Source organism: Bufo gargarizans, chromosome 8 (genome assembly GCF_014858855.1).
Source record: "Bufo gargarizans isolate SCDJY-AF-19 chromosome 8, ASM1485885v1, whole genome shotgun sequence".
NCBI classification, from domain to species: domain Eukaryota; kingdom Metazoa; phylum Chordata; class Amphibia; order Anura; family Bufonidae; genus Bufo; species Bufo gargarizans.
The window spans coordinates 194,746,545-194,770,785 of NC_058087.1; the positions used below are offsets into that span (position 1 = coordinate 194,746,545).

The window sequence follows — 24,241 nt, forward strand, 5'->3', positions numbered from 1 at the left end:
AGGTCACTGAGATCAGAGGAGCCTCCTGACCATAGAGATTGTAGATGTTTTCTTCTCCAACCACTCATTTACCATGAATCACCTCATAACCACTCCTGTGCAGTCCTATCAGGAATTCCTTTATCACAGCCGATCTTGCACAGTCCTATCAAGGTTTCCTTCGTCACAGTGGTCCTTCATAGAGTCCTATCAGGGATTTCTTAATCGAAAACTGTCCTGAACAGTCCTATTAGGGTGTTCTTCATCACAGTGGTCCTTTATAGAGTCCTATCAGGGTTTCCTTCATCACAAATGTTCCTGCACAGAGTCCTATCAGGGTGTTCTTCATCACAGTGGTCCTTCGTAGAGTCCTATCAGGGTTGCATTCATCACAGCTGATCCTGCAGAGAGACCTATCAGGGATTCATTCAGCACAGCTTGTCCTGTGCAGTGTTATCTGGGTTCCTTCATCATAGCTGATCCTGCACAGAGACCTATCAGGGTGTTCTTACTCACAGTGGTCCTGTGGATTTCCTTCATCATAGCTGATCCTGTGCAGAGACCTATCAGGGATACCTTCAGCACAGCCACTTCTGTGCAGAGTCCTATCAGGGTGTTCTTACTCACAGTGGTCCTGTGGATTTCCTTCATCATAGCTGATCCTGTGCAGAGACCTATCAGGGATACCTTCAGCACAGCCACTTCTGTGCAGAGTCCTATCAGGGTTTCTTTTATCACAGCTGATCCTGCGCAGAGACCTATCAGGGTTTCCTTCATTGTAACAGATCCTGCGCAGAGACCTATCAGGGTTTTCTTCATCACAGCTGATCCTGCGCAGAGACCGATGTTTCAGCACATTTTGAAGAAAAACATAATAAAAATCCTAAGGGTCTAAAAGCATGGGGAACAGCACAATGTGAATTACAGTGGAGGGGAGGAGATATAATAAAACCAATATCACAGAAGAAAACCAAATGTATTTATTAAACACATCAACCCCCAATGTTTTAAATGTAGAATTAGACCTGAATTGTTTTATATAAGCGTCACATTTAACTGCTGATATCATGTGATGTCAGTCACTACGTGTGGGGTGTAACCTTTTAAAACCTCTGGGGGAGGAACAGCCCTATATGCATAACCACATGATTTTTATTCTGTAAGTACACAAACTACATCAGATCTCACCCAGAGGTGCGCATGTTTGTTTTTCGATTCTGTGCAATAAATTCCCAGACTCCATGAAGCGAAGGAACAGCCACAGAGTCTGCGACTAAACCAACTCGGAGGAAGAAAGAGGGACGCTCGCGCACCTAACAGCCGACTGCCTTGGCTACAATCCAGATTACTGGCAACATCTAACAGCGCCACCCTGACTGGTCTGGTGAGATCTGGACTTTGCCCGAATCTTACTTTTTAACTGCTAACAAATCTACTGTGCTATTTAATCAAAGAAAACTGATCCAGTTCCAGACTTTAAAGTTTTAATTGTGTTCAGTATCTGGTCCGTTTCACAAGGACTGATTTGGACTTGCTTTTGAGCCACATATAAGATTTTATGCTATCATTGTTTATTCATTGTCTCTTGTGAATTGTGATATTGGCATATTGAGTCTGATATTGATATCTTTGATTATAGACAAATAAAGGTCAGGGACTATGATTCAATATTTGATAATTTGCATGATCGAGGGAAACATAAATTAGAGAGTACATGGATAGAGAAATTGGGGTCCATTGGGACATTGTATTATTGAAGAAATATTTATCTGAGAGCGTAGTCCCACAAGGTCTCAGATGGCCATTGCCATTCAATGGAGATAAGGGAGAGTTCACTGAATTGGGCAGATGGAAAGACTATTAGGAAGTGTGGGCTAGAGATTATACAGTTCATTTTAGACGTACTAAAGAATAAATTCATTACATTAAATAATGAACCTGAGAAAAGTACACTGCAATATCAGAACTGCTCAAAAAGGTAGATGAAGAGGTTACCATAAAAAAAGATAAAAATATTTAAGAGATAAGAATGATTATAATAAAAAAGCGGTGTATAAGTGGCAACCTAACTACAAACGTAAAAAAAAAAAACTGACCTGAATATAAGTGAGCCCAATCCACAACACAAAAGAAATATAGACCAATGTGGGCCAATACCAAGAAGTCACCCACCTACAATCATTACCCCTTGACCGTGCAGAAAAATAAAACAGAGTACAGGGATATGGGAAATATGGATATTTTTCTACTCCTAATAAGTCAACTAACACAAAAGGTCTGGAGGTAACTAGACAACATCTCCAATCTGATGCAGAAATAGAAGAAGAACAAAAGGAATTTCTCAGAAAAGCCATTTTGTTCATGTTGAACCACCATTTCTTCTGGTGGGATGAACATTTTTTTCTACAAAAAAGGGACGCGGAGATGGGAGCGAAATTCTCTCCCAGTTACGAGAACCTTTATATGGCTGCTTGGAAAAATGGATATGTATTTGCAGTACCACCATCCAACCTAGTTTGAAGGTGGCGCTATATCGATGACTATATGATCTTATGGAGGGGCTCTATGGACAGTTTAATGTCCTTCCTAGAGAAAACTAACACAAACGATTAGGGGATTAAACTTGTGTGGGAAGCAGATAGCAATAAAGTCAACTTGTTAGGTCTAAAATAGAAAATTATGCACAAGGACATATTTTAAAAACATATAGAAAGAGACAGCTGCCATTATGAAGCCTGGATCTCCCATATACCTAAGGGACAGCTTATGAGAATAAAAAGGAACTACACAAAAAAAGAAGATTATGACAACCAATCAGAAACTGTAAAAAGGCGTTTAAAAAGAAAAAAATATGTGGAAACACATTTGGATAGAGCCATTCTGGAGGTGACTAACTTAATTAGGGATGATATATAAAATAAAAAGAAAGAAGAAGAAAATACATCACTGAAGGAGCAGATAACAGTACCCTTCTGTACAAAATATTCGAGGGATGCTGGATGGATGAGAAAAACACTGAAGAACTGGCATGTTTTAAAGTCGGACCCGATTTTATCAAAATTTTTACCTCTACAGCCCCAAGTGATATTTAAGCGTGCCACCACTATCAAAGACAGAACAGTACATAGCCACATAGGTAATAAAAGAAAGTCCAAACAAAACATGAACGGCTTCTTTCTGCGTCGCAAGTGCATTGTGTGCAAAATAATCAAATCAAAATCAACATCAAGTTTTATTTCCAAGTTAAGAAAAATCTATGAAATAGAACAAAACATAACATGTGATAGTAGAAATACTATTTATTTATTGGAGAACCCATGTGGGGACCAATATGTTGGCTTTACAGCAAGCCAATTAAACACTCGCGGGAGAACATCTGAGAAACATTAGAAAGGGTTTCAGCACATTTTGCAGAAAAACGTAATAAAAATCCTAATGGTTTAACCACCTGTTTTGCCCCAGTCCAGCAGTGGGAAAAGTAGCTAACTGGAGGAGGGAGGCCGCTGCTTTAGATGCTGCTATCTCCTGAATGGTAGCAGCTAGAAACATGCAACTGTCTTGTTTGAAAGCTGACAATACCAGAATGACTGCAATATGTTCAGTACAGGGGAAGATATCACTGATAGAAATCGGTATGCAGTGAATGCAGCTGAAAGTGAAAGTAAAAGCAGGTTTTACAAGTGATTATTCCCGACTTGATTTCTAACAGTGATTTCTCCTCTGTTGCTTGGACTTTAGCTGTCATTTTGGTCTTGCCTGATGGCAGCTTTCAAACAAGACCAGTTGCACGTTTCTAGCTGCTACCATTCAGGAGATAGCAGCATCTAAAGCAGCCCTCCCCCTCCAGTTAGCTACTTTTCCCACTGGGCAAAACAGTTAGGTAGTTAAAAGTATGGGGAATAGCACAATGTGAATAGTGTGAAGAAGATATAATAAAACCAATATCGCAGAAAGAAACCAAATTAATTTATTTATTAAACACATTAACCCCCAATGTTTTAAATGCAGAATTAGACCTGAATTGTTTTATATAAGCGTCACATTAAGTCTTAACTGCTGATATCATGTGATGTCAGTCACTATGTGTGAGGTGTAACTTTTTAAAACCTCTGGGGGAGGAATTGCCCCATATGCCCTTGAAAAGGACGTGATGGCAAAACCGGTTGAGTTTTAAGATGTTTAATATGCATAACCACATGATTTTTAAGTATAATTTTAAGTGTGTTAAACAAACTACATCAGATCTCACCCAGAGGTGCAGGCGTTTGTTTTCCAATTCTGTGCAGTAAATTCCCAGACTCCATGAAGCGAAGGAACAGCCACGGCGTCTGCGACTAAACCAACTCAGAGAAAGAAGGAGGGACGCTCGCGCACCTAATAGCCTTCTGCACCGGGTTGAGGGTTGCTATGTCCTGACAGACACGTGACTTCCCGGGGAAAGGCTAGAGGGGCTGGTGAGAGGAAGTGGCAGAAAGGAGGGCAGTGAGTCGGGTTCAGATATGTCTGCTAAGTCTACTTTCACACTGGCGTTTTGGCTTTCTGTTTGTGAGATCCATTCAGGGCTCTCACAAGCGGTTCCAAATTCCCGGATGACCTCCAACAGTTCTCCAGAACAAAAAGTGGATATCAATTGTTGCTTGTCAGTTTCAGATAAGACCGGAAGATCTAGGAAGGAACTGGCGGGAGGATAGTCTCCCCCCCCCCCCCCCCTCAGGAGTCTGTTGTGAGGAGTCCAGGTTGTAAAGAGTTTCATACAAATCTCTAAATTGAGAGGCAATTTGCTCGGATTCGAAGGTAAATGAGCCAGCAGGGTTTTTTAGTTTGTGGACATAATTGTTCAATTTCCTTCTCTTAAGCTTTTGGATTACAAATGTGAATGCTTTATTACCATGAGCAAATATGAGCAAGTATTTTGCATACGCTGTATTTAGAAGATTTTTAAGGGTTGCTCTCTATGCGTTTAATTAAGTGAGTTTGGAGTGTAGAACGCTTATGAGCCCCTTCCAAGCGTTGTATTTTATCGTGTTTAGCCCTTCTTTTTTAAGGTAGGTATGAAGAATATGGATTATTATTTCATGTCAGCCATATTCCCACACCAGCCATCAGTTGTCAGATAGCAGAGGTAGTGAACTCCACAGGAGGGCCCTGCTTTAAAGCCCCAGCCATATGGCAGAGAACTTCTTGCAGGCCACCTTTATTTACAATTTCACACTCCATTCAGACAGCATGGATCCTGCAGGAAAACCTCCCTGCAGGGGGTCTAAGCCACTACCCAGTTCAATCAATGCTAGCAGACAGCATGGAACTGGCGATTTATAAGGAATTATGAATCACCCACCCATCGCAGGCGCAAACCGGATACATATTTGTATCCCGATGGCCATGATGAACATGCCCATGGTCTTAGTGTGGTGGTGGGAGGCCAGGGAAGGGAGATATATATATCTCCCTAAAGAAACCAAATAACGGTACCATGTTTAGACTCTACTTGTAGCCGGAACCCAGGCGGATCTGTTGGTCCCAGAACCATCCCCCTGTGACGTTCTGGTCTGGAACTATGAACCCTAACGGGTTTTGTGGGTCATTTAATGCCAGCCCAGAAGAGGGGGAGTTGACCCTTCCCAGAGGAGGGTCCGGCTACAGTTTAAAAGGCTTGTGCCAGCAAGCGGGCGTGTCTTTTCTCTGAAGGAAGGGCACATCGTGCCATGTGTTTAGAGGGACCTGCAACCAGCTGACATCACTGCCCTCCATGTGAATACAGCAGAGGACTAATCATAACCCAAAGGAACGTTTATCTACCCAGTAACTGACTTGTGCTCTGTGTAATCCTGTTTGTACCATACTACCTGTATTCATAACCTCAGACCACTGTATATATTCTTTTTGTATAGTGTGTTATCTAGTGTGCCCTTAAGGCAATTAAATATATAATTTAATCTTGTACTGTCTTGTATCTCGATCACGAGTCCCCACTTCCGTGTTTTGGCCTAGTTATAAGCTACCGTGGGTTGGTTTCTCACCCTATATAATCCCGTAAGCGGACCGGGCTTATATCAAACGAGAAGCTGGTGGCAGTATACCCGGGCTGAGAAAGTGCTGTTTCACTGTGGCAGTGAAAAGGCTCTCTCAGGGGGTGTCTGTGTAAACTGTACCAAGCTGACCTTTACATGCTCCTCTGGGAGGGCGTAACTTCACGTCTTGGTACCCAGTGACCATACTGCATCTCATGAGCGTAGTTGACGTCAAGCGGGCACAAGGGGTGGTATCCCTCACAGTGGGCACCTAGGCTAATACAATGGCCTCTAATGAAGGAATTGTGAGCATCCCAAATAGTTTGTGGAGAGACATCAGGGGTGCAATTGGTTGAAAAGTAATCTTCTAATAGATGTTGTAAACGAAATAAGGGGTCTGGATTACCTAATAGTTGTTCATTCAAGCGCCACTTCATGGTAGAGCGGCATTTGTCTGGGAGCTAAAATGGTAATGTAAACCGGGGCACGGTCTGACAGGATAATAAAACCCATGTCAGCCTCCGAACACAGCTGGAGATGGTATTTAGATATAAACAGGTGATCCAGGCGTTGGTATGAACCATGTACCGGAGAATAAAAAGTGTAGTCCCTAGATTCAGGGTGTAGAATCCGCCAAGCGTCTACAAGGTGACGCTCGGCAAGCTTTAATAAAAGAGAGCGTAAGGCTTTCTGAGATTGAGCAGATTTGTGTGAGAAAGAGTCTAAAAGTGGGTTTAGGACTACATTAAAAATCCCCTCCAAAAATTGAAATACCTTCTCTGAAGGAATCTGCTACTTGTAGGGTTTCTTTTAACCACTGTATTTGATTGCTGTTAGGGGAGTATACATTTATAAATGTATAGAGATGTTGTCCTATAGTACCTTTGATCATTATGTATCTCCCATCAGTGTCACTAATTTGATCCATTAAAAGAAAAGGAACTTTCTTTTGGAAGCCTATACTAACTCCTCTAGAGTTGGAGGAGGGTGAACCGCAATGAAACCACTTAGAGAAACAAGAATATGTGAGGTTGGGGTAATGGTTGAGCTTGAAGTGTGTCTCTTGTAGAAAAACGACAGTGGCCTTATCTCTCTCCAGAACCCCAAATATTTGGCTTCTTTTGGAAGGTGAATTGCAGCCCCGTACATTATATGAGGCAAATCTAAGAGTCATCATTGGGTTTATCAAGAGAGACCATCAGCACTGACATGGATTGAAAGTGTTGTGATATGTGCATTATCCAAAAGAGGCACTCATCCTTCAGAGGATCTTGTTGGATCAATTTGATCTGATGTTTGAAAAGTCCGACCCGCTTCAGAAGATATTCCAATGGCCTGTTAAATAACAAGAAGATAAAACAAACATGGATATAGAAGCGACAAAAGAGCGCCAACATGACAACAACTCTACAGTTGAAGACAACTATGGAAGGGCCCGGGGTGAGAGGGCACAGGTATTATCTCAGGGGCCTAGTTGACATAAATTAGCTTTTTAAGCTTGAATTCTGGGGAGGGAGGGGTGTAGTATAAGAGAGGAGGGGGGAACGGGAAAAGGAGAGGGTTGTAGTATGAAAGTGGAGAGGGGGGAGAAACGGAGGGGGGGGCTCGCTACTATTAAGTGGTCAATTAAATGTTTGGAGGATGACAGAGATGAAAGACATCCAGTGGTCGCCTCAGAAGACCTCTGAGGCGATGCTACTTGGGATCAAAAGTTAGTTCTTTTTCTTCTGGCGTTGAGCTTTTGGAGTGGAGCGGGTTTCAAAGGGAGTAATCCTGGGAACTTCTGGAAGAAGGGTTAAGTCTTGAATGAGGTCCCAGTCCTCGATTTCCAGAGGGGAGATATCCAGCATATCAAACATTGGACCCAGGTCTGTGTGGTTCCGGATGGAAACACGTCTACCCTTGAAAGAAAAGGCCAAATGGGAAAGTCCATCGGTACAATATCTTGTGATTCCTGAGCCAGTCTGTTAGTGGTTTTAGGGCCCTTCTCTTTCTAAGAGTGATCGGAGCCAAATCTTGGAAGATGCTGATCTCAGTCCCTTTGTATTTCACCACTTGTGAGTTACGGGACTTAATCAAGATGGCTTCCTTGTCTTGGTAATTAAGGAAGCGGCAAATAATATCTCTGGGGGGATCAGAGGCACTTGGTTTCGGACGGAGCGCCCGGTGTGCTCTTTCTAAGATTATTGGGCTATAGAGTTCTGGACCCATTAGATCCGCACAGGTAGCCTTAACAATTTCAGGTACTTCCTGTGTTGTCTGTCTCCGGAACACCTCAGAACCACAGGTTATTTCTTCTGCTGCGGTTTTCTTGGTCCTCCAGTGCTGTATAGACTGCGTTTAAGTGCGCCTGTCATTTCTGCAAGCTGGTAGTTGCCGCGGTGTGGAAATCCAGTATGGCGGCTTGTATGTTTTCCAGAGCTTCCACTCACACGTGCCGAATATCTTGTCTCAGGGATGATATTTCTCCTACAAGCGGATCCAGGGCTTTTAGGAGAGCTGTGTCAAGGTATTTCCTTGGAAGGTTTTTGTGGCTCCTAGAGCCTTCAGTGTCGCTGGTGTCCTCCTGCAGATCAGGATCACTGTCCTCCGTCTCCTTGTGAGAGCCATCTTAATTCTTTTGCGCCATATATGGCTTCCGCTTTCTTTATAAATTTGTCCATATCTCCACCGCCCGCGGGGGTTTTCGGATGATGAGAAAGGTCCCCAGACCGTTGTTGGCCGATCTTGCCCATTTTTGACCACCTCGGTCAAAAATGGGCAAGATCGGCCAACAACGGTCTGGGGACCTTTCTCATCATCCGTTAGCTATAGTAGAGACGTGCATTATATCACAGTGTATATAGTTTTCTCCTCTAGAGTCAGTAAAGTTACTTTGGTTTACACAGCTCACTGTCCGTGCAGTCACTGTATCTTAGAAAACTCCCTCGGGCACAGAAGTCCCCTACTATGCCACAGCTTAAGCCTGCGCTCTCATAACTACAGAGCAGTGCTGTCCTGATACAGTATATAACATGTACTCTGACAGACACCCACAATGTGACAATGATGACTACCCCCCTGCAGGAGAGCAGTTATAGTGGGGTTTGGATAAAGTTAAGATGTAAAATTACCTCAGGTTTATGTCTCTCAGGCTCCATGACACATGGTTTCTGTCAGTTTTACATTTTCATCTCTGTGAGAGAAGCTTAGCTGTGTGCACCTCCCATTGATATGAATGGGCTGAAGGTTAATTGGTATACAATTCAGTTTCGGTCTGCAGCACTATCATAACTCCTGGGCAGCACCCCTGCTGTCTTGGGGTCATGTTTGACTCAGATCTTTCCTTTGTTCCCCATATCCAATCACTTACACGCTCTTGTCGTTTGTACCTCAAGAATATCTCCAGTATCCGCCCTTTTCTTACGGTGGAAATGGCCAAAACTCTTGTTGTTGCTTTGATCCACTCTTGTCTTGACTGCTGCATCTCATTACTAATTGTTCTTCCTCTCACTTAACTCTCCCCCCTTCAGTCTGTCCTATATGCAGCAGCCAGGCTCATCTATCTATCTGCCCACCCGCTATTCTTCTAGCCTGTGCCAGTCACGTCACTGGTTGCCCTTCCACTGCAGAATACAGTTCAAACTTCTCACCCACAAAGCTCTCCCCAGTGCTGCACCTCCATCCATCTCCTCATCTCCGTCTACCACCCTATTCGTGCTCTCCCCAGTGCTGCACCTCCATCCATCTCCTCCTCATCTCCGTCTACCACCCTACTCGTGCTCTCCCCAGTGCTGCACCTCCATACATCTCCTCCTCATCTCCGTCTACCACCCTACTCGTGCTCTCCACAGTGCTGCACCTCCATACATCTCCTCATCTCCATCTACTCCCCTACTCATGCTCGCTGCAGTGCTGCCCCTCCATACATCTCCTCCTCATCTCCATCTACCACCCTACTCATGCTCTCCGCAGTGCTGCACCTCCATACATCTCCTCATCTCCATCTACCACCCTACTCATGCTCTTCGCAGTGCTGCACCTCCATATATCTCCTCTCTCATCTCCATCTACCACCCTACTCGTGCTCTCCGCAGTGCTGCACCTCCATACATCTCCGTCTACCACCCTACTCGTGCTCTCCACAGTGCTGAACCTCCATACATCTCCTCATCATCTCCGTCTACCACTCTACTCGTGCTCTCCATTCTGTTAGTGACCTAAGATTAATGACCTCCATAATTCGTACCTATCACTCCCGTCTTCAAGACTTTTCTCAAGCTGTACCTGCAATCTGGAATCAGGGGCGTAGCTATAGGCTCATGGGCCCTGGTGCAAGAGTTCAGTTTGGGCCCCCCCTACACTCAATACCGTTTCCTAACACCACCAGACCCCTGTACGCCCACAATGCCCAATGGCAGAAATAAAATCTCACGAGAAAATACATTTTAATCCAATAAGTGCATAATAATAATAAGGATGCCATCTAAAAGTAGTAAAGTATTTTATTTTTTATTGAAAATAAAAAATATGAATGAGATAATAAAATGTAGTGGCCCAGTTACGCACAGTGGCAGATCTAGGAGCAGGTAAGTATGAATCCTTAGCTTAGTAAAATGTCATTATTACTGGAGAACCCCTTTAAGTTCCTATACCTCTCAGGAGATGCAATTTCATGAGTCTGTAATAGTAATAATTTTACCGCGAATAAAGAAAATTCAGTAAAATAAAAGGTAATGTCAAATATACTAACCTGGAAATCCGTATAGTACGTGAGATAGTGCAGCATAAACGTGAGCACAGACAGCCACTCAGATATCACCGCAGACGTATAACAGATCTACATAAGAGAAGTAGAAGACATTACTGGGTATTTGTCGGCACACCATTCTCTGCCCAGTATAAAACTGAAATGTAGCGTCAGGAGAGTCGCATGCTATATAAATTAAGTCTTCCATCATTTACCCTAACGTATGAACTTTTACCGCTGTTTAGCTTTACCCAATTATACCCAAACTGCCCAAAAATTTTCTTTTTTACTTGCAATACCACTTTCGGCCACATGCTGTGCTATTAAGAGGGTCTATAAGCAAACAAGAGCCTAAAGCACCTTTATACAGACAAATTCTCTTATTGCACCACCTAGTGGTATAAATATTAACTGCACTAATTTACATTTTGTGGCACATACTGTATAAGACGAAAATGAGTGAAAGGCACTGTCTGCAATATAGGACAATTTGGGACATGCAGCATCGGCACTCTAGTTCTGTCATTGAATCCTTACCTCCTCACAGTGGCGCTCGTTACACAGCTCGTATATAAGGGTTATCTTAAAAAGAAGAACTTTTTACATCATGTCCCCCAGCCAGCGCCAGGGCCATCAGCCCCATGCCATTGCCATTATCAGGTCTCCCAGCCAGCGCCATCAGCCCCATGCCATTGCCATTTGCCAGCATCATCATGTCCCATGCCATTATTTGCCACCATCATCAGCCCCATGCCATAGCCATCCACCCCCGATAGATTCGGGCCCCTGCTGCTACTTACCTTTCCTGCACGGCTGGCTGATGGAGTCCGCAGGAGACGAGATGGGCCGCGTCTTCTTTTCAGCATGCATTGGGAGGGACCTGATGTCACACACAGCGTCAGCCAATGCACTGACGATGTGTGAACATAAGGCCCTGCAGCGCGGTGCAGAGTCCGGGAGGCCACAGAGCGGCGAGTGAGAAGCTTCTTCAATTCACTACCGCTCTGTGGTCATCTATCGCGGCCGAATCTATATCGCCAGCCGAATTGATGACTATAATATCGTATATCGTTTATATCGCCCACCCGTAACTGGAGTAAAGGAAAACTGTCTTAGTTGTCCATACCAACCAATCAAAATCCACCTTTAATTAAAGGTAAAACAAACAGTCCAGCAAGAGTACCCTGTTAAATCATTAGATAACTAAATTTAATAAGAAATATGAGAATATACATATACAAAAGAATCCTATACAGGACCTCAGACCCACTTCTCCACACTGTTGGCGGCACTATGTATCCTTTTGGCGGTTAGCCCTGCACCTTAGGAGGTATGAACCGTGGCACCTTTATCTTTTGGGTGCATTTCAGCTAGGTAGGCCCGGTGTTCTCATTCACGAGCCTCCTCACTAATGATCTGTACGTGATCTTTTGCTATTGCCAACCTCAGATCTGCAGTGTGTATTTAGGCGGTCGAGTTTACTAAGCATGCCGCCGAGTAACCGTATGTAATTTTCCATTTGGCAATCATTTATCTATTCCGGGTCTGTTGTTGTGTCATAAATGATTATTTATTCTTGTATCTATTTACGCACGTATCATTGGACTGGGACGGCCATAACCACTGGCATGGGCTCCAGGACCTCAGTATACCTACTACATATAACCCCCTGATGATCCCACTGGTATGGGTGAAACGCGTCGGGGTTGTAGGTTATCTATTTCAATATATCTGTGCTTAATTGTGCGTGTGTCTGTTCGTAATAATAATTTTATCCTCTTGGTGTGCCCTGTACCTCCTGGTTACGCCACGAGGGCAGTATACAGTGGACACCTCTTTAACTAACTCTCTCATTCTGTGCTAGTCATCCATTAGGGCACCACGAATTACCTGTCTCCCTCCACCGTTCACCTCACCAGGGACAGTTAGGAATTGGAGATTAGGTACGTGGACAGGGCGCCCCCACCACCAGGAGACGTCCCTGGGCAGAGGACCAGTTTAGGGTATCAGTGCTAGGGATTTCTTCCCCCGCCCCCCGCTTCTATCCACCATTTACCTTGTGTATTTGATCATACCCTGGCCTCTCCTTGGATTAACTGTATAGGATTCTTTTGTATATGTATATTCTCATATTTCTTATTAAATTTAGTTATCTAATGATTTAACAGGGTACTCTTGCTGGACTGTTTGTTTCACACACTAATACCCCGTTTTAGTATAACCTCGGTATCTGTATTGCTGGACCTTTAATTAAAGGTAGGCAACTAATCCAGTTTTCTTTATACCACTTTTGGCGAATCTAACCCAATGTGTCCGTAGTCTTCCACCTACATGTATTTACTCAGCAGCCCTGTGCTTTTCACCACCAGCAGAAACAAATTCACAATCAGCTACATAATCATTCCAGACATGGGTTTTACATGCAGCACAGCCACACCGATTTCTCAAAAAGCAGTACTTGGAATATCTATCGACATACATGCAGATTTTATGTAGAGTTGAAATGATTTTTTCCACCGGCCATGGATTAGTATTACATAACTTGCCGTGAATAATTGTGCACAGTTAATGCCTGAGAGGACCGCAGGGAGAGGGAGGAGGCGTTCTTTTTTGGCTAGAATAAATAGTTTGGTTGAAGATAGGAATGCAATGTGCTGCCAACAGCATGAGACAGCTTTTGGAGAGATCTGCAGACTGGCGACTGACAGCGCATGGCGTATCGGTCCACAAGATCTGCCACATAGAAAATGTTAGGGAATTGTCCAGAGGATGCTGCAATATAGACACTCATTCAAGTAACCGTATATTACCTTTCAACTCTTGCATTGTTTCCAGCAGATCACATTAGACATTATGGATTCAAAATGGCGTCGGAAAGATTGGGTTAAGATCCGCGGTGTCCCAATGATCTGCGCTTGTTCTTCAAACTGGGAGAGGATTGATAAATTCCAGGCCAGAGAAAATGACATTGTTATCGCCACCTACCCCAAATCAGGTCAGTCATGAATCAGGTCAGCTCTCTAACCTGCAGAGCGGCGGGGTAAGAAGTGGACATCTTACTTGACTGTCTCTTCAAGGTACAACATGGATGAGCGAGATTGTGGATGCCGTCCTGAATGACGGGGACACAGAGAAGAGCCGGAGAGATAACATCCTTAACAAGGTTCCAATGCTGGAGTTCTGGGTGCCCGGTGCAATACCCCCAGGTATCTGAAAACTTACCTTCATTATTGTCAATTTCACTTACAAATAATAGTGTATTCCAACAAAAAAGCAAGTATTACCAATCCAGCCCTATGGATAAAAATAAAGTTATTGTAATACTGCCCCTATGTACAAGAAAATAACTACTATAATACTGCTCCTATGGACAAGAATATAACTACTATAATACTGTTACTATGTACAAGAATATAACTACTATAATACTGCTCCTATGTACAAGAATGTAACTACTATAATACTGCCTCCTATGTACAAGAATATAACTACTATAATACTGCTCCTATGTACAGGAATATAACTACTATAATACTGCCTCCTATGTACAAGAATACAACTACTATAATACTGCTCCTATGTACAAGAATATAACTACTATAATACTGCCTCCTATGTACAAGAATATAACTGCTATAATACTGCTCTTATATACAAGAATATAACTACTATAATACTGCTCCTATGTACAGGAATATAACTACTATAATACTGCTCCTATGTACAAGAATATAACTGCTATAATACTGCTCCTATGTACAAGAATATAACTACTATAATGCTGCCTCCTATATACAAGAATATAATTACTATAATACTGCTCCTATGTACAAGAATATAACTGCTATAATACTGCTCCTATGTACAAGAATATAACTACTATAATACTGCTCCTATATACAAGAATATAATTACTATCATACTGCTCCTATGTACAAGAATATAACTGCTATAATACTGCTCCTATGTACAAGAATATAACTACTATAATGCTGCCTCCTATATACAAGAATATAACTACTATAATACTGCTCCTATGTGCAAGAATATAACTACTATAATACTGCTCCTATGTACAAGAATACAACTACTATAATACTGCCTCCTATGTACAAGAATATAACTACTATAATACTGATCCTATGTACAAGGATATAACTGCTATAATACTGCTCCTATGTACAAGAATATAACTACTATAATGCTGCCTCCTATATACAAGAATATAACTACTATAATACTGCTCCTATGTGCAAGAATATAACTACTATAATACTGCCTCCTATGTACAGGAATATAACTACTATAATACTGCTCCTATGTACAAGAATATAACTACTATAATGCTGCTCCTATGTACAGGAATATAACTACTATAATACTGATCCTATGTACAAGAATATAACTACTATAATACTGCCTCCTATGTACAAGAATATAACTACTATAATACTGCTCCTATGTACAAGAATATAACTACTATAATACTGCCTCCTATGTACAAGAATATAACTACTATAATACTGCTCCTATGTACAAGAATATAACTACTATAATACTGCTCCTATGTACAAGAATATAACTACTATAATGCTGCCTCCTATGTACAAGAATATAACTACTATAATACTGCTCATATGTACAAGAATATAACTACTATAATACTGCTCCTATGTACAAGAATATAACTACTATAATACTGCTCCTATGTACAAGAATATAACTACTATAATACTGCCTCCTATGTACAAGAATATAACTACTATAATACTGCTCCTATGTACAAGAATATAACTACTATAATACTGCTCCTATGTACAAGAATATAACTACTATAATACTGCTCCTATGTACAAGAATATAACTACTATAATACTGCTCCTATGTACAAGAATATAACTACTATAATACTGCTCCTATGTACAAGAATATAACTGCTATAATACTGCCCTCTATGTACAAGAATATAACTACTATAATACTGCCTCCTATGTACAAGAATATAACTACTATAATACTGCTCCTATGTACAACAATATAACTACTATAATACTGCTCCCATGTACAAGAATATAACTACTATAATGCTGCCTCCTATGTACAAGAATATAACTACTATAATACTGCTCCTATGTACAAGAATATAACTACTATAATACTGCTCCTATGTACAAGAATATAACTACTATAATACTGCCTCCTATGTACAAGAATATAACTACTATAATACTGCTCCTATGTACAAGAATATAACTACTATAATACTGCTCCTATGTACAAGAATATAACTACTATAATGCTGCTCCTATGTACAAGAATATAACTACTAGGCTGGCTGTGTAGCTGAATGGCTGCTAGTTTTTGAGCTCCTCAACCTTGCCGGTGATTTAGCCCCTATAATCAGCCTATAACATCGCACAGATGGGCAAAGTGGGAAGGGAAAGATCCAAAGAACAAGCAGAACCCACTCCAGTTCGGTCCAGACAGCCAGATATGGACCAGTTTCTGAAGAAACAGCCGAAGCTCCGATCGGCTGAAACCCCTAAGATGGCGCCGGCTCCAGCTCAGCTATCTGACATGGAGGAGGACTCCGACGCTGGCAGCGCTTTGGACACAAATCCTTCACCAAAGCAGCGCTCCTTGAAGTGCTCAACTCTGCCCTGGCCCCTATAAAGAAGGACTTATCCGATATTAAAGAGGACCTCCGCAATATTGGGCACCGGGTGTCGGACCTCGAAAATTCACGTGAGGCGGCCATCAAACGGGAAGAAAGATTATACAATGCGATTTGTTCCCACTCCGATTTATTGACTGACGCGCTTCTCCGAATAGAAGATAAGGAGAATCGTAGCCGCAGGAAGAACCTGAGAATTCGCGGCATGCCAGATTCGGTTGCAAATGAAGCGCTTAATAAGGTTGCGCATGAAATATTTGCGAGTCTTCTTGGACCCGAAAGATCAGAGCAGATTATAATCGAACAAATCCATTGCGCACTAAGGCTCAAGCCTAAAGCCACAGACCCACCTCATGACGTGGTATGCGGCCTCCTTAGCTACGTCGATACAGCAGCGCTTATGAGAGCCAGCAGGGAAGCAGACGAACTTCAGTACGAAGGTACGCCTGTCATGTTTTTTCAGGACTTAGCCCCGTCCACACTGGCTAAAAGGCGCATCCTTTGCCCACTCCTGGAGGCCCTCAAAGCAACAGCCACTCTATTTAGGTGGCTGTATCCCTTTGGCATTGCGGTCCTAAAAAACGGGCGCCAGATCACAATTCGTTCCCCAGCAGACCTACAAGCAAGTTGGTCCCAGCTGGCATTGACCCCTATCGAGATCCCCTCGTGGATGCCAGCTGATCTAGAAGACCCACCTCTCCTGCCACCCCAGGCGGCTGACTGGCGCCCCGTTCTCACAAGAAAAGGGCCCAAAATCAGGGCTGAAAAATCTGCACACGCTCCAACCTGAACACAGGGACGTCGCCGAGACCTTTACGTTTTTGCCTACTTCATTTTTATTGTCCGGGACTCTATGCCTTATTGCTGAAAGATCCGAGGCCTTTCCGCATCCAGCGGACTCCTGCCCAACCTTGGGCTGATTCTACCCGGCAGATATGGAGTCTAATGTTCAAAGTTCACTGTTTAGTTATGGATCCCTTCTTTCCAGATTTAGATGATTAATTCCAAGTTCTGGACCTCTCCTACTCCCTACTTCCACCTCATTTTGCAGGGGTTAACCCGGCTTTACCTCCGGATTGACCTTCCCTTTATTTGATGGCCAGTCAATGGCCCTCTTTAGCTCTGCGGGACCCCCCACCTGACAGACCCCGGCTGGTTGCCGTGCTGAGAAAGGGTCGCCTTAGTCAGGTGCTCAGTTGAGCTTCTATTGCAAGCTTTGTTTGCACTTTTGTCATGTTACCTACCTGTGTGTCTCCCCTCTTTCCCTCTTGTGTCTAATCCCCTCCATTACCAACAGATGTCGTATGCAGTCTATTCAGAAGCAAAATATTTTCTCTCTATTTTAGAATGTCATCCATCATGATATCCTCCCTTAATGCCCGGGGAATGAACGAGCCTTGCAAGCGGTCCCAAGTCTTTGCTCTTTTACAAAGAGACAAAGTGTCTATAGCATTCTTTCAGGAAACCCATTTTGAGAGGGTAAGATCCCCAAATTGGCCCCCAAAAGGTTTTCCCAATGGTTTCATAGCACTTTGGCTTGTTCAGACCCTTGGCTTACTATCCTCCTTCAAAGAGGGAATGGTGATTTTAGGAGGTGACTTTAATGTCACCCTTGAACCTACATTAGATTCCTCAAACGGGAAATCTGCCATTACACATGTGCGATTACAACGCCTCAAACTCGCCTTGCAGAGGCTCGGAGTAATAGATATTTGGCGCACCACAAACCCCTCTAGTAAGGATTACACCTTCTACTCAGCTTCCTACCATAGATTAGATCTATTTCTGTCTAAAACTCATGCTAATAGAGCTATCTGATCCCACATAGGGAACATCACCCTGTCTGACCATGCCCCGGTCTTCCTGAGCGTTTCTCTGCAGGATGTCCCAAAGAGGGAATGGAATTGGCGTATTAATGACACTATTATTTCAGACCCCTCCCATGCCGCTAAACTGTCTTCTATAAAAACTGAATTTTTCACATGTAACACCCTTGGCCCTGACGCACCCTCCCCTTCTATAACTTGGGAGACCCACAAAGCGGTCCTGAGAGGTGAGTTGATAGCCTTAGGTGCCCACGTTAAAAAGAAACAAAACCAAGCTGTAGCGGCGCTCCTTTCCCAGATACAAGCACTAGAATTATCACACAAAAGCTCCCAGGCCCTTAGATGTGCCTCAGAACTCACAGAGGCCCGTACAAAGCCTAAAAACTTGCTGAATGTCACGCCAGCCAAATTTCGATCCTATGCCCATGGGGACAAGGGGAATAGGCTAACGTCCGCCCTAGTCAAGAAACAAAAAGCTGATTCATTTATTGCAGCCATCAAGGATGGCAAAGGTGCGTTACATAAAAGCACTCCAGACATAGCGACACCTTCTGTGCCTTCTATAGGGACCTCTATAACCTAGCGCCACCTAACCAACTTTCACCAATACAAATAGGAGAAGCAACAGAGAAATTCCTCTCCTCCCTCCAACTACCCACCATCACCCCATCACAGTCGGCCCAGCTTTTGTCCCCCATCACAGACTCAGAAATAAGCAGGGTCCTCTCCTCCATACCCTCAGGGAAAAGCCCAGGCCCCGATGGCTTCACTATCTCCTACTACAAAGCCTTTAAGCATATTTTAATCCCCCAGTTTAACACCCTCTGTAATTACTTACTTAAAGGGGGCTCGCTTCCCCCCCAATCGCTTTCGGTCCATATCACGGTTATTCACAAAGAAAACAAGGACCCACTGCACTGCGGGAGCTACCGCCCTATTTCGTTTTTGAACACAGATGTAAAATGGTGGGCCAAGATTTTGGCTCACCGTATCCAGTCGGTTCTCCCTGACATTATCAATAGGGAACAGGTGGGATTCGTCGCTGGCAGGCAGGGGAGTGAAAACACGGTCCGCGTCATACACTTAATCCCACATGCCCGGCAGAATTCTATGCCATTAGCACTTCTCAGTACAGATGCAGAAAAGGCCTTTGACAGGATTAACTGGCACTTTATGTCTCGGGCACTGTCGAGATTTGGCCTTCCGGCCCAGTTCATCTCATCAATCTTTTCACCCTATTCGCTCCCCTCTGCAAGGGTCCGGATTAATGGTACACTTTCTCCAGCCTTTCCCATTACTAATGGAACAAGGCAAGGTTGCCCATTGTCGCCAGCACTTTTTGTTATTGTCATGGAGACGCTGTTAGCCAAAATTAGACAGGACCCGGATATCCAAGGGATCACTGTGGGGTCACACACACACTTAACAGCTGCCTTCGCAGATGACCTCTTGGTCATCACGTCCAACCCCCTGACCTCCTTTCCTAGATTCCAAGCCCTTTTTGAGGATTACGGATTGGTCTCCAATTTTAAAATTAATTATAGTAAGTCACAAGCCCTGAATATTTCCTGCCCAGCCGCTTCTGTAGAAATACGCAAACGCTCTACCGCCTTTACGTGGGCCCCCAAATCGATCCCACTCCTAGGTACCCATATATCAGCGAAACTGGAGAACCTTTTGAGCTTAACCAAGCCCCCTTACTTAGGTCCATCAGATCACACTTACACTCCCTAAAACTCCCGTTCATTTCGTGGATAGGTAGGAAAAACTACATCAAAGCCTTTATTGTCCCCAGACTACTTTACTACATTCAAACACTACCTATCTGGCTACCCCATTCCTTCTTTGTGGAGGTCCGCAGAATCTTCTCAGCCTTTGTATGGTCCGGCGGGTCCCCTAGATTAGCGTATGCCACCCTCACTCGGGAGAAGAGATTGGGAGGCTTTGGCCTACCCGACATATACCTTTATTATAAAGCATCAATGCTAAATAGAGCTCTGAGCCTCCTTTCCTGGCGCCCTCTCAATCTTGTCTCCCAACTGGAGTGTGATATGCTCACCTACAAGGATAAGCTGGCTCTATGGGGCCTGCGCAAGTGCACAGCTAATAACAAATTTATCTCACCTTTGTGGAAAGGTTTGTCATTAGAATGGACTAAATTATATCGGGCCTCGGTTCTTACATTCCCTAGTCCAAGTCTTCCCGTGCACCTTCTTCAGTTCCACATACATCCTACCACCTCTACAGCGTCAGGAATCTGGGCCCTGTTAACCAGCCCTAAACTACAGGACATCATTTCTGAGTCCGGTGCTTTAGATTGGAGCGAGATTTTCGCTCTTCCGAGGGTCCAGATGACCCATTTCTTGGCGGTAATGGCATTCAGGAAGGATCTAGCGCTTCTTGAGAATATACCCCGACCCACAACCGAACCCTCCTGGATAGAAGGGAAAATTTCACAAACCCGTCGCCCACAGAAACCTCTCTCCACATTCTATAAGGGACTACTCTCCTCCGCCCCTCCAGATCTGTGGTTCCTCTCAGCCTGGGAGAAAGAGTTATCCACCACTCTGTCTGAACCTGAGAAAGCTTTTATCCTCACACATTCACACGGATTAAATCGCTGCATCAAGATACAAGCCAACTCCTATAAATTGCTTACGAGATGGTACAAAACACCAGAATACCTCCATAGGCTCAACCCTGATATCCCAGATCGTTGCTGGAGGTGCGGAGGAGAACTAGGCTCTCTTTCTCATATTTGGTGGAGCTGTAAGAAAATCCAGCCTTTTTGGTTGGAAGTGGAAAGTTATAAATAAAGTTATAAATAAAGCCTGTTGTACCCAGATTAGAATAGATGCAAAACTCCTATTACTATGGTGCCCTAATAGCACGCTCGCCCCTTCAAAGTCAAACCTCCCGACCATGCTTATAACAGTAGTCAAAAATCGTCTATTGATCCCACTGTTATGGAGAAACGACTCTCCTCCATCCCTATTAATGTGGATCGAGAAAGCTGACCAGCTATACCGGTTTGAAGAGCTTGCACACTGGGAAACCCATTCTAGAGCATTGTTTGTTAAAATATGGTCCCCCGGAAGCACTATCGCAATTTCTAGACTTCTATGTGATCGACATCAATCGCCCCCCCCCCCCCCCACTCTCCTTCCCCTCCCCTTATGTCTCGTCTTCCCTCTCCTATTGAACCTTTGTATACACGTATTATTGTGTTTTCTGAGTTGTGTGGCAGCTACCTTTGACCCGAATTGATCATTATTTGATGCATTTTTCCAGCTGCGCCTGGTACACAAGTTGTTTGTATTGCCATACGACTATTTGCTTCTACATCAATAAAAAGAGATTTGATTAAGAATATAACTACTATAATACTGCTCCTATGTACAAAAATATAACCACTATAATACTGCCCCTATGTACAAGAATATAACTACTATAATACTGCCTCCTATGTACAAGAATATAACTACTATAATACTGCTCCTATGTATAAGAATATAACTACTATAATACTGCCTCCTATGTACAAGAATATAACTACTATAATACTGCCTCCTATGTACAAGAATATAACTACTATAATACTGCCTCCTATGTACAAGAATATAACTACTATAATACTGCTCCTATGTACAAGAATATAACTACTATAATACTGCCTCCTATGTACAAGAATATAACTACTATAATACAGCCTCTCATGGAGAAGGATACATAGAGAGTAGATTGCAATCCCTAGTGGCCGGGATCCTCTACCCTTCTGTACCAGTCTGCTTATTGCACTTGTGTTGTATTTTATTATGCATGTATACCCCCTTTTTAGATGCACACCTCCCTAGAATTAATGGTGCTTGAAAATAAACAATAATAATATAAGTATGATAATAATACTGCCCCTATGGAGTAGAATATATTGACTATACATTTTCCCCAGGGACAGTAGTTACTTTTGATCTTCCTTGTAGTAAATGTTGGTTTATTATCTTCCAGGATCTGAGGTTTTGGACTCTCTACCTTCTCCTAGAGTGGCGATAACCCATCTACCAGTCTCACTCTTTCCCAAGTCATTTTGGGAAAAAAACTGTAAGGTACGGGGTGCTCCTCATTCTTCTCTCTTACATTTACGATCATTTGGGTATAATCCATCTGGCAATTTATTTTGCTTTGTGTCTTATCAGATTATCTATGTAGCGAGGAATCCTAAAGACGTGGTCGTGTCATTTTATTATTTCGATAAGATGAACCAACTACATCCGGAGCCGGGGACCTGGGAGGAATACTTGGAGAAGTTCATTCAAGGAAACAGTGAGGAATAGTCACTTATTCTTTCTGTTGTCATTTTATGGATTGACATGTTTTCGGTTTGTTCTAGTGGGATTTGGGCCATGGGGAGCTCACGTCAAAGAGTTTTGGGCCTTAAGACAAGAAAGAAACATCCTTTATATGTTCTATGAAGATATGTTGGAGGTAAGTCTCCTCCTAGAATTTCTTGAAGGCCTTGTGCAGGATGACAACTACAGGGGTCATTTACTATTCTGAAATATGCATAAATTAGGTGCATTTCAGGCGCAGATGGCGGCACACCGGTTAACCGTTATCTGCAACTTCTCCCCGCTCACGCCAGGCCTCTTTTCGTCGTATAAAATGGTCTATGTATAAGACAGCTCAGAAGCTTCTTACATTTAGAACTGGTGCAGAATGCGCCAAAGTTATGGACAGGCCGGTGCCTCTTTATAACTTCGGTGGATCCACCTCCAGCGATGGGGCTTTATTAAGACCGCCGTCTAAAACGCTGATCTTAACAAATGTGCCCCTAAGTACTTACTATACTGAGCCCCTACCAACCATCTCGTATCTAGTAGAGTTTTCCTCTGTCCGGTAAGTGGTGATTGGTCGTACCTCCAGCATAGCGGGCAGCATGGCAGTTGAGGAATCTTAATATCCTGTCTAACCTGTTGAGCTAAATATCTATCCTTCTCTTCTCTATAAACAGGACCCAAAGAGGGAGATCCGGAAAGTAATAACATTTCTGGGGAAAGATCTTTCAGACGATGTCCTAGAGAAGATTTGTCTACAAACCTCCTTCAAGGCCATGAAAGAGAACCCAACAACAAACTACACCGATATCCCATCTACTATTATGGACCAAACTGTCTCTCCGTTTATGAGGAAAGGTACAATACCGCCATCTGGTTGCCACAAGATCAACTGCACTCTTATTGACTGCTGTCATGGTCAATTTTGATGTATAACATTTTCTGACATCAGATTTTCAATCTTCTGGGTGGACAGAAGATTGTCATCTTTACAAGACCGTTTTAGGAGTCACTCTGACTGTTGTAGGGGGTCTATCAATGACAACGCCCTTAGTTATTAACTAAAATGGTCTAAAAAGGGCTTTGTCTCTCTTTTTCCCAGGAATCTGCGGAGACTGGAAAAATCACTTCACTGTGTCCCAGAGCGAGAGATTCGATGAGTATTATCAGAAAGAAATGTCCAGCACTGATCTATCCTTCCGCTTCCTGGTGTGAATGAGTTCAAGGACACAACCTAGTCTGACAACGGGTCTACAGAAACCTTTGGACAGTCTTGGTATTCTCAAGCTGTAATGGTGTACTCCGACCATTTTTGAGGAGTATTTTTACCCGAGGAGGAGTATGAAATTTGCAGTAATTCAAATACATAATATATCTGCCTACACTTGTTCACATCTGCGTTTGGAGCCTCTGTTGTAGATTCTGTCTAAAGACCGGACAAAAAAGCTTTGTATGCAGCAATTTTTTTGGTCTGGTAAAAAGACAGGTTTGTGAATGGAAACTGAACGGACTCCATCATAGTAAGCGGGGTCTGTTCAGCTTCTTCTTCGTCAGTTAGCCCATATATTTAATGTACACACAAAAAATGTATATACATTAAAGGGGTTGTCCAGGTTCAGAGCTGAACCCGGACATACCCTTATTTTCACCCCGGCAGCCCCCCTGAGCCTAGCATCGGAGCATCTCATGCT

At 43.2% G+C, this 24,241-nt stretch overlaps 1 protein-coding gene across 5 annotated transcripts; it reads left to right on the forward strand.

Moving 5' to 3' along the window:
• Positions 1-561: 561 nt before the first annotated feature.
• On the forward strand, positions 562-23,940 carry LOC122945591 (sulfotransferase family cytosolic 1B member 1-like). Of its 5 annotated transcripts, none has more exons than XM_044304685.1 (8): positions 562-1,363; positions 13,555-13,714; positions 13,797-13,925; positions 22,225-22,322; positions 22,413-22,539; positions 22,607-22,701; positions 23,228-23,408; positions 23,653-23,940. In XM_044304685.1, exons 2-8 carry the CDS (start codon positions 13,573-13,575, stop codon positions 23,763-23,765), a joined length of 885 nt encoding a protein of 294 aa, XP_044160620.1. In that variant the 5' UTR covers positions 562-1,363; positions 13,555-13,572; the 3' UTR covers positions 23,766-23,940. The 5 variants fall into 5 exon arrangements, with proteins under 5 accessions (XP_044160620.1, XP_044160619.1, XP_044160621.1 ...); XM_044304684.1 differs by having other exon boundaries at positions 563-1,363; positions 13,558-13,714; XM_044304686.1 differs by lacking the exon at positions 562-1,363 and adding an exon at positions 4,662-4,773 and having other exon boundaries at positions 13,558-13,714.
• Positions 23,941-24,241: the final 301 nt, after the last annotated feature.

Excerpts from the sequence above, each read along its gene's own strand:
- LOC122945591 (XM_044304682.1), top strand. The coding sequence starts at position 13,364 with ATGCAATGTGCTGCCAACAGCATGAGACAGCTTTTGGAGAGATCTGCA. Across the intron at positions 13,926-22,224 it reads GCCCGGTGCAATACCCCCAG|GATCTGAGGTTTTGGACTCT; the intron begins GTATCTGAAAAC and ends ATTATCTTCCAG. Across the intron at positions 22,540-22,606 it reads GAAGTTCATTCAAGGAAACA|TGGGATTTGGGCCATGGGGA; the intron begins GTGAGGAATAGT and ends GGTTTGTTCTAG.